This window comes from Antechinus flavipes, chromosome 1 (assembly GCF_016432865.1).
Source record: "Antechinus flavipes isolate AdamAnt ecotype Samford, QLD, Australia chromosome 1, AdamAnt_v2, whole genome shotgun sequence".
Taxonomy (NCBI): Eukaryota; Metazoa; Chordata; class Mammalia; order Dasyuromorphia; family Dasyuridae; genus Antechinus; species Antechinus flavipes.
In genome coordinates, this window is record NC_067398.1 from 679,547,294 (window position 1) to 679,561,745 (window position 14,452).

The window sequence follows — 14,452 nt, forward strand, 5'->3', positions numbered from 1 at the left end:
ACAGCACCTTATGGACTGTTTTACTTTGGGACAATTGTGATTGCTAGAAAAAAATTTTTTTGACATCAAACCAAAGTCTGCTTATCTACAAGCACACAGACAAAGATGGTCAGAGATTATGAACATGCAGATAAATATGTACAGAGCAATACACACACACACACACACACACACACACACACACACTTCAGGTTCTCCAATTAAAAATTCTGAATGGTGTTCAGATTCACTCCCTTGTTGAATGATCTCTTAGAAAATGAGTCTCCGGGCTGATCCAGAAAACCCACTGCTGAGCACATGCCCCCAAAAAGGCACTGACAAAGAGAGAAGCTCCATGAACGTGAGAATATTTATAGCAGTACTTTTTGTGGTAGCATAAACGTGGAAAGAACTTTGATATGTCTACTGGAAGATAGCTAGATAAACTGTAGTATGTGAATAGAAGACTACAACTTGTGAGAAGCAAGATGGAGAAATATAGAAAGAGCAATAAGCTGATGATGCTCACTGATGGACCCACAGACAGTGGGTCATAAACAGCACACCCATAAACAGCATAGACAGTGTTTGTAGCAATGTAAACAGAAGAACAGACTTCACAAAGCAATCGGATATGAATGTTGTGAAATCTTGAACAAACTTGGCCCCAAAGAAGAGATGAGAAAGTATTTCCATCCTGCCTCTTTTACGGGGTCAGAGATTCCACAGATGTGAAACATATATATCTTCAGATTTTTTTTTTTTTGATATATTGATCTGTTTGGCTCATTTTTTTTCCTCTTCCTCTTTAAATTTTTTTTCTTTTTTCTTCTTTTTTTGGGATAAGAGATGGCTCTTTGAGAGGAGGAAATGAAATATGGAGGAAATCTGGGGCAAAGTAAAAACAAAATAATATACTAATAAAATTCTAATTTAAAAAAGTTTTTTAAAGGGAAGCACTTCAGTTTTAACATATTTCAAAAATCAAATGTTATTGATGAGGGTTTTCTGTTGTCTAAATTTAAGGAAGGGGTGTAGAAAATGTTAATGCAGACTAAATTTTTAAGTATCATGGATATATTCTCCCCTTTCTCTTCCCCTCCTCTCCATCACCCAAAACTGATAAACATTTACTTGCACACTCCTTCCTCTGGAGAAACTGACTTAGGAGATGGGTTGAAGACCCAAACATCTTCAGTGCTGTCACAAATATTGCCCTACCTTGTCTCAGCCCCATAAGAAGGGACAAGTCCTTCTGACCTACTTTGCTTGAACAGTCTGTGGGCTCCTGGGGCCCACAGGAAGCCCCCACCCCCTTGGAACTCAATTTTCAGGTCATCACCCAGCTAGGCCCTCCCCCCCACCCCCCGCTTTAACTATTATTATCCCCCTTCTTATACTCCCCCTTCAACCATGGCCCATATTTCCTTCCCCCCGCCAAATACTGCCTATCTCTCCTCTCCCCACCCAGGTAGCTATAGCATGTTACTAACATAGCCCATTGTCCTAGTTCGATATTCGCTTGCACTAGGGTTGTCCTATGGCATTAAAGAAAAATGAGGGCACCAATATGCCCTAATTGGGGGTGGGGTTTTGAAGAAACAAAAGCAAGGAGAGATGGAAAGGGTTGGATGAAAAGTGAGCAAATTCTTCTATGAAAGCAAGCTCTTTGAGTCCCAGAGGTGATTCTGCCACTCTATCCTGGGAAAACTCATGCCATCTAACATGGGACGCAAGAAGAAATGGTCCTGGGCCAGGGGAAGAGATTGGTATCATGTACTGGACAAACACATGAGACCCAGCCACTGTCATTGTCTCTAGCAGGAGAGGTACCAGGTAAGTCTGGACCCCAGTAAATAATGACAGGTTATCCACTAAGGTCCATTAAATTTCTTTACTTTGTCTTATTTGATCCCCACAACAACCACTAAAGTCAATAGTGCACAAAATCTCACCCCCATTTTACAGATGAGAAAACTGAGGCTGAGAGTAGTTAGATATCTCATTCAAAAGTATAAAGTTAGGAACTGGAAACATGTTTTCCTGATTCCAATTTTTCTGCTGTAGCACACTAACTTTATCCCACAGTGGCTCTCATTATTTAGAAGAAAAAACCCAAACTCCTTTGCCTAACTTTTAAGAGCACACCTTCTCTCTCTCAGTTTACTTCTCAAGTTTCATCTCTTTTCCCTATATATCTTGTGATCTCAGCCTTGAGGGAGTCCTTCCTCCCTTCCCTCCACTATATTGCATCCTTTGCCTCCTGCTGTTCTTGACTACCTTCCCTAGACACACACATGGGGCCAAGACCTCTCAGGTTCTCCTGAGTCAAAAGAAATAAGTTAGTAGGGCTTGAATTTTTTACTTCTGCTTTCTTCAAACATTCCTGTGAGTAAGAGTAAGGGATGGCAGGGAGGGAGGAACAGAAAGAGTCGCTTACCATGGCTCTTGAGCTCCTTTGGTCCAGTAGTCGGTAGATTGAAGTGCTTTGCTGGTTTCTGGGACCTACCAACAACTGGGGGGTTGCAGAAATATCTGGGGCTACTTCCAGGAAGTAAACTCTGACAACCAGATGATGATATGTGTTGGAGCAGCGGGGGAGGGAGGAGGAAGGAAAGGAGAAAGACCATGAGGTGGGAGGGGGTGGAGACAACTGGGAGGGAACTTCTTGATCTCTACAGGTGCCTCCTCAGCTTCAAGGCCCAGCTCCAATCCTGCTTTTCCCAGGTTCAAGGTGATCTCTGTTGGTTCTACACAACTTTTTTTCCTGAACCAGATGTGATTATAGTCTATATGTGAGGGGATGGTTTGTTTTTTTTTTCTGGGTTGTTCTAATAAGAAGACCTAGAGTAAAAGCTGAGCCCAAGTCTGAGTGCCTCTACTCTTAAATGATAGCTGAAGGGAAGGACTAGTGTTCTGAGTCCTGGAGGCCACACTGGCCAGGGCCTCCTTTTGAATCTTGGGTCTCACCTTCAGATCCATCTATCAAAGGGTCCACTGACCCAATGGCCAGCATGAAAGGACTTACTGACCTTCAATTCAATTCAATTTATCAAGTACCTAGTACAGTTATCCTTTCCACATTGATGGGGTTGGGGTATGGTTACCTGTGATCTGGAAAATCCAAGTATTTTTGACCTTCCCTTCATACTAGAGAAGTCTGATTTTTTTTCTTTTTCTTTTATGAAGTTATTATATAAAATTTGGGTCGATAGTATACAATACTATACATCTATTTTGTGCATTTCTGAGTTTCTAAACTTTTCTGTTATCTGATAGCCATTACATATCATCTGTGGCTTACCAAAAACTCTCCAAAAATTCCCTTTTAATTTTTTATACTGATACACAATATATCCTAATATATGGTCAATTTTTGTATAAGTTCCATGAACTGCTGAAAAGAAGGTGTACTCCTTTCTGTCCCCATTACATTTTCTCCAGAGATCTATCATATCTAATTTTTCTAGTATTCTATTTATCTCTTTGACTTCTTTCTTATTTATTTTGTGGTTTGATTTATCTAATTCTGAGAGAGCAAGGTTGAGATCTCCCACTATTATAGTTTTACTGTCTATTTCTTCTTGCAGCTCTCTTAGTTTCTCTTTTAAGAATTTAGATGCTACACCACTTGGTGCATATATGTTTAATATAGATACTGCTTCATTATTCATTCTACCCTTTAGCAAGATATAGTGCCCTTCCTTATCTCTTTTGATTAGATCAATTTTTGCTTTAGCTTGATCTGAGATCAGGATGGCTACCCCTGCTTTTTTGACTTCACCTGAAGCATAGTAGATTTTGCTCCAACCTTTTACCTTTAACCTGCATGTGATACACAATATATCAAAAGTGCAATGGGGAAAGCTGGAAAGTCAAAATGTGGAAAAGATAACTGTATGTGCAAGGTACTATCTTAGATGCTGGTGGAAACAAAGATTTGAGAAAAGAGAGGATATGTTCAATTTGAGGCTTGCTAAACTTAAATAGCTGGTAGGACCTCTAGGTGATGATGTCTAGCAGGCAGTTAGAGATTCTGTTGGACCTGAAATTTGAGAGAAAATGAGACTAAGGGTATAGCACTGACCTAATTAATCACGGACCTATCCACCTGAGAACCTTACTATCCAGTGATCAACTGGCCTAAGGAACCCTTGACCCATAGACCCTAGTCTATATATATTTTCTCATCTATTCATCTGGCAGACCTTTGTCCTTATAATTACATAGCACTGAGTTTCCTTTTTGTCATTGTTGATATTTTCATTTACATTGTTGCAATTATTTTGTATAGTTTTCTTGTTTCTCCTTCATTTTGCAACAAAGAACTTCCTAAGAGTTTTCCCATACTTCACTGACGTCATCATTTCTTAGGATGCATTAATATTCTATCATGGTTAGTCTATCCATTCTCCAGTCACTAGATCTTTTGTTTCTATTTCATGATACTATGTGAATGTGCTGTATAAACACATTAATGCTTTTGAGAGTGAAATTCTTTGTATCTTTGACTTTTTTATGGTATATCTCTCCTAAGAAGTGGGAACTGTAGTTCAAAGGTTATGAACAGATTAGTGACTTTTTTTTAAAAGCATAATTCAAATTGCTTTTTGCTAATAGTTTGACCAATTCACTGCTCCACCAACAGGGTGTATGTGTATTTGTCTTTCCAAAACTCTTCTAACATTGACCATTCTCTTGTTATGATTTTGCCAACTTGCAAGATATGAAGTAAAATTTCAATTATTTTGATTTGCATTTCTTATCACAAATGACTTGGAATGTCTTTCATTTGACTTACAATTTGCAATTCTTTTGAGAATTATTTGCTCCCATTTTTTGATTATAGAATGTCACTGGATAATGAATCAGTTTGTTATATATTTCATATATTTGTTTTATATATATGTATATGTGTATATATATGTTATATATGTTATGTATTTTACGAATCAGTTTTATATATTTGTTAGTTCCCTAAATAATTTTTCATCCTCTCTTTCAGTGTTATGACTTTCATTAATTCATTCGATTCATTCTACAAGCTTTCATTAAACATTGATTGTGTGCCTGGTATAGGAAATATAATTAAGATAATAGTGCCTGTCCTAGGGTTCTGGAATTAGCAGATAAGTATGCACACTCTGCTATAATTTTGGGATAGGTTTTTTTTTAAAATGAGTCAGGATGTATGTATGTATGTAGATTTTATTTTGTGTGTATACAGTGCCTATTTTGTCTGAATCAGTGATTTAATCAGATAGGAAATTTCAAGTAATAATATTCTTTCTACCAATACATATCTGCAACTCTTGAACAATTTGCCTTCCTAGGATATTGCCCAGGGCTAAGGCATTTACCCAACATACATCATAAGGAGCATATACAAAATAAGTATGCTATGACAACTGGAGGGAATTAGGAAAAATCTTGCGTAGGAAGTAGGGCTTTGTTGACACTGTTGTGACCACTACATTGTTCTCTGCAGTGGGGGGAGGAGGGGAGGGGAATAAGTATTTATATAGTATCAACTTTGTGCCAAACATTTTATAAACATTATCTCATTTGGTTGTGGAAGCAGGGACTGTTATTATCCCTTTTTTACCATTGAGGAAACCAAGGGAAATAGAAGTGAAGTTACTTGCTCAGGGCCACACCATTAGTGAGTGTCTGAGGATATATATGTGTATATATATATATATTACTGAGGCAAATGGGGTTAAGTGACTTGCCCAGGGTCACACAGCTAGGAAGTGTTAAGTGTCTGACACTATATTTGAACTCAGATCCTCCTGATTTCAGGGCTGGTGTTCTATCCACTGCTCATGTAGCTGTCCCCTGAGGGTATATTTGAACTAGGATCTTCCTAACTCCAGGTCAACTGCTCCATCCACTGTGGTACCACAGAGCAGAAGCAGAAGCAGATGGGTAGAACAGTGCTAGAAGTATAATGCTGAGCTCCTGAGAAGGGAGGCCTAAGTCTGGAGCTCAGGGTGTCCTGAATCTTTTTGTCTCTTCGAGAGCAGGAACTAGATCTTCCAATCACTAGAGAAGGCACTGATTCACTGAGAATCCAGTCCTAGAAGACCTGGTCAAATCACCCACAGAAGGCTCCCTTTTGTGCTTGATTTTGGATCTGCCATACCATGATCACTGCCCAGTCCCCATGGCCGAGTGGAACTTCCTTAATTGAAATCATCCTCATTATTCAAAAGGCTATCTAAGCTCCTGGGAATGAGATTGCAAAACTGTAAAATGCCAGACCTGAGAGAGCACTGTGTTCTGTGTTCCCATTACAAAGTTTGAGTAGATGCCTTCCCCTTTCTATACCCACTTCCCTGTGAGACAGACGGAGCTAGAAGTAGAATCAAGTTTCCTAATTCCTAACCCTATGCCTTGGTGATTCTACAGAGGTTGCCCAAGGAAATTGTCAGGGTCCAGAGCCGGGGTTTTTAGGGAAATTCAAGGATCTTTGCTTACCAATATCTCAGCAAGCAGCTTGAAATTCAGGTTTTTGTTATTATTTTTACAAAGCTCTTTACAAATATGACCTTATTTGACCTTCACAACAACCCTTCTTACAAGGTGGGCGTTGTGAAAAACCTTATTCTACAGCTGAGGTAACTGAGGCACAGTATGATATATGAAAAATCCAAGAGATGTAATTTCTGGGTAATTAATAATCAAATTGTTAATTATAGCTAGCAAATAATCAATAAAATGAGGTCAATACTGGATTTTTTAATACCCTTGGAAAAATGGGCGATCCTAACAAGCAGAAATAAACTCTGATTAATAATAAATGAGAAACTTTTTTTTTCCTTTTTGATCTAATTTTTCTTGTGCAGCGTGATAAATGTGGAAATATATATAGAAGAATTGCATATCTAATTTATGTTGGATTACTTGCTGTCTAGGGAGAAAGGATAGAGTGGAAAGGAAGGAGAAAAATTTGGAACACAAGATTTTGCAAGAGTAAATGTTGAAAAAACTATCTTGGCATATATTTTGAAAATGTTATTATTTTTAAAATTAATGAGAAAATGAAGTGGGCTTATTCTAATGAGAGGTTGGGAGAGTGACTGATTTTGTTATTCTTGGACAGAGACCTCACCCAGACCATACCCATGTCAGCAATCTAGACAAAGGAATGCAACTGAATCAGACTACTTATGTAGCTAAACCAAAGTTTTCCCAATTGGGTGAATCCCACTTAAGACCAAGGGGAATGTTAACCTAATCTCATCAATTTTGTCCTTCAGAGGTTGCCTAACTAACCTACATACTGACTTGCCCAAGATCACACAGCTAATAAATATAAGAGATTAGATTTGAACTCAAGTTTCCTGACTGCAGCCCCAGAGCTTCATCCACCTACCTTTCTTTGAGTTTTACTCAGAACTTTAATAGCTCAGAATTCGAGTTCAAGTGATCCACTAGTCTCATTCTTTCCCAATAATAGGATTGATTACAAATGTGTATCACAATACCAATAAAGCACACACCCAACCAACTCACTCCCCTGCTCAAATAAACTCCAATGAGTCCCCATAACCTCTCAGATAAAATACAGGCTCCTGTTTGGTATTTAAAGTTCTTTACAACAAGACTTCAACCTATCTTTCTTGATTTAATACACATTACACCTCTTTACATATACTAATTTAATTTTCTCATTATTCTCATATAAGATACTCATCTCCATACCTTTCTACAGGCTGTCTCCCTTGCCTAGAATATCCTCATTTTTCGGGTGCCTACCTCTTAGAATTTCTAGTTTTCTTTTTCAGCTCAGAGACCTCCTTTTGTCCTTTTCTTTCCTGCCCTGGAAATTACCTTGTATTACTGTGTATGTGTATGTGATGTGTTCAGAGTAGCAATTCCTAGTTCCAAAATTATGTTCAGGGTAATGATGTGTTGAGGTTGAACACTAAATGATGAGATTGATATAGGAGCTGGGGCTCAGGAAGAATTCAAAATGGTCATTCTCTTTGGCAAAAGGAAAGTTTATTTATAAGAAATTATAGACAAAAATGAAGAGATACAATAAAAATAGAGCTAATAGAGGTTTTAACAATTAATGATGGAAAAGACAAGTTTCCTGGTGGAACTCACAATTTACCAGGAGAAGCCGAATACTCCATGAAGTGGAAATATGCCCTTAACTAACAGGCTAAATCTATAGTTTAGCACCCCAAAAGAATTAGCTATAAAAAGGAAAAAGACATCATAAGGCATGTCCTAGTGGGCTGACCCTTCAGCAAAGATGATGTAGGCTAGGGACAGATTCATAGGGGAAATTTAACCTTAGGGGTTTGACATAATTTGGATTTATGTAGCTAGACATAATAAAGTGGGGGCTACCGTCATCCTCCACAGAGGGTGGGAGTATTAGGTTAAACTGATTCCCCTCAGTGTCCTTCCCCACTTGCCTCAGGAAGTATTATATCAGCATTTCAGGCTCTCTCTGACAACTTCAAGTACTATCTGAACATTTGTGTGTTGCCTTCTTTGACATATATATTTATAGCTCTGTAAATACTATTTAATTTGATTTGCTCTTATCTCCATTTTTATGGATAGAAAAACATATTAAATGATTTACCCAGGATCATTTAGATAAAAACTGTTTTTAATCTAAATACAGCATGTGAATTCAGGTCTTCCTGATTTCAGGTCTATCTCTTGACCACCTAGGTGATAAAGGGCATCTCATAATGGTAGGTATAGGTAGATAGATCAATGGATAAGGCATTTATTAAGCACTTACTGTATGCTAGGCACTCAGCTAAATGCTAGGGACACAAATACGAGAAACCAAAATGACCCTCAAGGGGCCTATTACATTGTACTAGGGAAATAAAGGGAGCTAGCCAGGGGTGCTAAGGGAAGGGGGCTAGACTGCTTGTGAAGACGAGGAGATGGCTGGCCTAAAAACCAGGAAAACCTGGGTTCAAGCCCTCCATGGGCTCCACACTGGCGCTCCAAGCCAGCTACTAAGGCTATTTGCAAAGGTGCCGACTTGGAATTTCCTCACCCCGGGGGATCCCCGTACTAATCTCTGATCCCGTTCTTGTTCTGAGCCCAGAAATGCAAGTTCTCTTGCAGCCTCGGGGCTGACGAGCTCCTGATGTCCCAGGGGAGCCCGGGTGATTTCAGACGAGTGTGGAAAGGGCCCGTGTGCAGAGATGAGTCCCAGACTGTCCCCGAGGCGGGGACTTGGTCCTTCGGGGCTCGTTGGAGAGCGCTGAGCGGACCGGGGCTACACGAAGCTCCGCGGGATGGGAGGTGAGGCGGGACGCTCGGCCGGCAGGGGGTGACCTGGGGGACCAGCCGGGGCACGAGAGACCACCGGCAAGGGACTCTGGGGTCAGTTCCCTGCCGCCGGGAGGAGAAGGACTTAATAATCGTAGCGGTCACTGGCAGGTGAAAGCGTGAGTACGCTCCGCGGCCGGCAGGAGGCTCCGCCCGGAGAAGCTGCGCAAGGATTGCCCGGCCACTGAGCTGGGAGGGGCGAGGCCTAGAGACGGGAAGTGGGGTGCGGAGGCTCCCCTGCAGAGGGCATCCTGGGGGAGGGACCGTGTTGGCCGAGGCGGGGCTGTCTCGTAGAGGAAGGTTGGTTCTATGCGACCGGCAGTGGGCGCTGTAGGGTCATACTCCAGCGTGCCAGACCCGCGCTACGAAAGGCGGGGCTCACAGTGGTGTGTTAGGATGGGGGTGGTGCTTCGGGGGTCTACAGGGGGCGCTGCGGTGCCTGCAGGGGGCGCAGCGGGGGCGGGATCGCGCGCTACGAGAGGCGGGGCTGTGACGGGGGGGGCGGGGGTTAGCTCTCTGGGGCCAGCAGAGGGCGCGCTGGGGCAGGTCTGGGCCGCCCGGGAGCGCGCTCCGGGGCCCTCGGGGGCGCGATCTCCTCCCCCCGCCCCTTTGTGTGCCTTTGGCGCCTTCCTGGCGGTCTCCCCGGCGGCGGCGGCTCTCGGGGCTCTCGGGGCTCCCTGGCTGGGCTGGGCTCGGGCTGCGCAGCCATGGACATCAAGAGGCGGGTTTCGCTGGAGCTGCGGAACAGGAAGCCCGGGGAGGTGAGGCCCGTGCGAGCCGGAGCACGTGGGCCCTGGCCCGGGGCTGGGGGCTCCGCACGTGGGCAGTCGCGCGGGGGTCGGGGCCGAGGAAAACAGACGGGCTCGGGGCTCGAGTCTGGGCCTGGGGCGCCGAGATCCGGAGTTTGGCCCTCCAGGCCTCGCACGGAAGCCGGTGGCGCGGACGCCGAAATCCGGGGCGCCCAAGGCCCGGGAGGGAGCCGGGGAGTTGGGGCGCCAAGACCGGAGGACGTGGTCTTCAAGGCCCGGCACATGGGCCGCGGGAGGCCGGGACGTGGGCTGCGTTCTCGGATTCGGGATGTGGGGCCTGGGAGGGCGGCCGGCTGGACGTGCGCTTTAGCGCTGAAGGCCCAGGGGCCCGGGGTCCGAGCTGTAGACTTGCGCTAGAAGATGGTAGCTTTGGGCTTGAGGATCCGGGGTCCGGACGTGCGCGGGGGGATCTCGGCTCTTAGGTTCAAACCTCGGGGGCTGGAGTCCGGGCGTGCTTGGGGAGACCCAGGACTTGGCGTTTAGTTTAAAGCTATACGGGGTCTGGAGTACGGGCGAGCGTGGGGAGACCCAGGACTTGGGGTTCAAGCCCGCCGTCCGGGGTCCGGTTGTGCGCGGGGAGACCCCGGCCCTTGGGTTGAAGTCGCAGGATGCGATGGCGCATCCCGCGTTTGGTTCTTAGGGCCCCAGGAACGCGCTGGGAAGTCGGGAACCAGGTCAGGGTTTTAGAAAGCCTAACATTAAGGGGGCTCTCACTTGGTGGCCGAATCTGGGGACATAGTCTTTAGAGCCTGGTCTGAGGGGCCCTGGGTGTTTTAGGAGGTCCGGGCCGGCAATGGTGGCGAGCAGGCGGCAGGACCCCGGCCAGAGCTTCCCGGAGGCACTTAAGCACTTAAGCGGAAGAGGGCTACACGTGGGGCCCTGGCTGGGCTGCTGGGAAGGTGGAGGGAGGGTCCTCCTGGTCGCTGGGGCTTTACCTCAGAGGAGCTGAGTGAGGGGCCACGCTTTAGTAAATCTTCCCCTCTTGCTCCGATCTTTCGGCTTTGTAATTCGGAGCCTTGGTCTTGGGGACAAGTGGTCTCAAGTTCAGGGTCCCAAGTTTGAAGACATGAGGGATTATTTCAAGCTGCCCAGGGCTTGGCATTCATTAGAAGGGAGAAAATCCGGCTTTTGGGTCATCTATCCTTATGAAGACCCAGGCTTCTTGGGCCTGGTCTCTTTGGAATCATAGGGACTAAGCTGAGCCAGGATGTGTGGACAGGAGCCCAGAATGACCTAAGTGAAGGATGGTTCGAGCCAGGGCCTGCAGTGACTGAGCCATTCTTGGCTGTTCTGGGCAAGCTTAAGGAGTTTGAAGGTCTTTGAGGGAGTGCTGAGCCATTTAAACTTGCACTTTAGAGTTGGGACTATGAGGTCCAGCTGGAGACAGGATATTCTAATTTGGGAGCAGAAATGGGATTGTGAGCTTTGAGTGGGCTAGATTTGGAGGAACACTGGAGGCTGGGTTTGAGTGGTCTCATGGCCAGACTGTCTTAGGTGGGGGGAGAGATCTGGGTTGGGAGGGAGGCTGGCTGGAAATTTTGGAAGTGACTGACTGAGACCTTGTTCCTCACCCACAGGTGAAGGATCTAGTCTTGGATAACTGCTTCTCAGATGATGGGAAAATCGGAGGTCTGTCTTCGGAATTTGAAAACCTTGAGTTTCTCAGCATGGTCGACATCAGCCTTGTGTCTTTGGCCAATCTACCCAAGCTTCCCCGACTGCGAAAGGTGGTGTAGGGAGAGATTAGGGGGATGGAGATGACAGAGGTTGGAAGCCCTAAGGGTGGGATGGGGTGAAAAGCAGGTGCCTTCCCAGGAGGGAAGATGGAATTTCTGGGCATGAGGTCTGGGCCCCTGATTATCCCCACCTTGACTCTACAGTTGGAGCTCAGCGATAACCACATCTCTGGAGGTCTGGAGGTCCTGGCAGAACGAACACCCAGCCTGGTCCAGTTAAACCTCAGTGGGAACAAAATCAAGGACATCAACACACTGGAGCCCCTGGTGAGGCTGCCTAAACTTGGAAACACCCCCTTCCACCCCCATTCCTTTAGACTGTGTTCACTGAATCTATGATTGGGCCTTGACCAAATTCTTTATTTCCCAAGGGTTGGCTTAGAATTGGCTTTTGCTCCTTGTGGTGGTAAATGATTTTTTCCTGAAAGGCAAATACAAGTTTGCCTTTGACCTTATGGCCTGGAGCCTGAGGAGATCTCCCCTGCCCCAGATCATTTCCTATTTTCCCCAAACCTCTTTGCTTGCCTTTCAGAGCAGTTTTTTCCGACTCCTGGAGCACCTTTGGACAGGGATTGGATCCGGCAAGTTCCTCAAAAAGTGTTGGGACTTGAATGCAATGGAATAGAGGCCTGAACTTCAATATATATTCTTTTTGCTTCTTGTAGAAGAAGCTGCCTAACCTCAAGAGCCTGGACCTTTTCAAATGTGATGTGACCATGCTGATGAGCTACAGGGAGAGTGTGTTTGCCCTCTTGCCCCAGCTCACCTACCTCGATGGCTATGATGCAGATGACAAGGAATCTCCAGACTCTGAACCAGAGGCCGATAGGGAGGGCAGTGTTTGTGGAGAGAATGGGGAAGGTGAGCATGAATCTGGCCAGAGAAGGCCTTCTTCCGGTTTTCGAGTTCTCTTCCCCAATCATTTCTTGGGTCTTTGCTCTCAAGTGAGTGAATATCGACCTCCCCATTACATAGATGGGGAGATCCAGGCACAGTATTTGGCCAAGTTCCCCTTGGCGGTCATGTAGCCCAGGTTATTTGGTCATGAGCTCTCTATTGTCAGTAATAGGTGAAGAAGAAGAAGAGGAGGAGGAGGAAGAGGAAGAGGAGGAGGAGCTTGATGAGGATGTAATTGATGATGAGGAGGATGAGGATGATGAAGATGTTGATGGAGAAGAAGATGAGGAGGAGGAAGAGGAAGAGGAGGATGAGGAAGAAGATGGGGTAGAGGATGAGGTGAGGATCATGTAGGCTTCCATCATCTTTCTTCCTTGGGAAAGAGCTCCAAGCAGAGGCTGGGTGCCTCCTTCCTCTGGAGATGTCATCACAGAACAGGACCTGGCTGTGTTTTTAGGTCAAAGATCATTGCAATTCAGGTGTCATTCCACTAAATTCACTGCAGTCAGGATTCCTCGGGGTGGAGACTTGGGGGGGTGGGGGGAGCCTGGAGCCTTGGGTTTAAATTCTGTCATTGTTCTTCTGTGACCATGGGCACTGGCCTTTTACCCCTCTCTCATCCATATTTGGGGAGAAGGGGGAAGGTGTCATATTAGCGCCTGCCCCCTCAAACTCTGAGATTCTGGAATTCACTCTTCTGTGTGTTCTTCCCCAACCCCTTCAGGAGGATGAGGAGGATGAAGATGATGATGGAGAGGAGGATGAAGAGGAAGAGGGAGAAGGTGAGTCTGCTTGGAATGGGATTCTAAGTTCCATCCTAGAGGTACCCCACTAGTGGGGGGATGGGTTAAGAGACCTGGGAGTGGGAGTGTTGCCTGGCCCCCTCCAAGGTGCCCAGGGCTTGATTTCTGGGAGGGAACTGGGAATTCCATCTGGCCCAAGTGAAGCCAATGGCCATTCAGTACTACCTCCCCTCCCCCCCAGTCCAGGCCTTTTCTGCTGTTTTTCCACCCCCAGCCCTAGGAAGGGGAAAGGTGGGGGAGGGGTTCTCTTCTCTGCTCCCCTGGGCTCTCTTCCTTCTTCCTCTGACACTGGCTTACCTCCATGCATTTAGAGCCCCAACATGGAGAGAAAAGGAAACGAGCTGCCGATGATGAGGGGGATGACAGCGAAGAAGATGAGGAGGACTGAGCCAGCTGCCCTGACCTGCAGTCAGTGAGCGAGCAGCGGCTTACAGACAGACTCTGCCAGCTTGCCCTTGCCCTTTGATCCCCCAGCCCTGGGCGCTACTGGCCCTGGGGTCTGTTCTTTTCCAGAAGGGGCTCCACAGGCACTGCTTGGCCAGGGGATTCGGTGACCAAAGGTTCTCTCCGTTTTCAGGGGTGTGTTTTGTGCAACGATTTGCTGGAATTCTTTCTAAATCTTTGTTTCCAAGAAAAATGTGTCCCATGCCCTGCCTGGGCCCTGAAGGGGCAGGGGCTCTGGCACTTTCTCAGGATAAACCTTGCAGCCCCCTCCCTCTTCCCTCTTATTGGTCTTTTTAAATAAATAAAAACTGGAATTTTTTATCTTTGTCTAGAATAAATAGTGAATGGGGATGGGGGGAATGTGGCATGAAATGTTCCTGAATTATTCAGTCTGTGGAAGAGTCCCTGGTGGCCCCCCAAAATTCTGCAGTCAATTTCCCAGTCTACCCAATGATTCCTGAAGCCCCAA

The 14,452-nt window shown here is 45.6% G+C and overlaps 1 protein-coding gene across 3 annotated transcripts; it reads left to right on the forward strand.

The window, feature by feature from the left end:
- Positions 1-9,858: 9,858 nt before the first annotated feature.
- Positions 9,859-14,302, forward strand: LOC127545306 (acidic leucine-rich nuclear phosphoprotein 32 family member B-like). 3 transcript variants are annotated; one of them, XM_051972485.1, is made up of 7 exons: positions 9,860-10,055; positions 11,681-11,830; positions 11,984-12,106; positions 12,505-12,700; positions 12,903-13,075; positions 13,461-13,518; positions 13,851-14,302. In XM_051972485.1, the coding sequence occupies exons 1-7, from the start codon at positions 10,002-10,004 to the stop codon at positions 13,925-13,927; spliced, it is 831 nt and encodes a 276-aa protein (XP_051828445.1). In that variant the 5' UTR covers positions 9,860-10,001; the 3' UTR covers positions 13,928-14,302. The 3 variants fall into 3 exon arrangements, 2 of the variants coding, with proteins under 2 accessions (XP_051828445.1, XP_051828446.1); XM_051972486.1 differs by having other exon boundaries at positions 12,909-13,075; XR_007949630.1 differs by lacking the exon at positions 12,903-13,075 and having other exon boundaries at positions 9,859-10,055; positions 13,851-13,893.
- Positions 14,303-14,452: the final 150 nt, after the last annotated feature.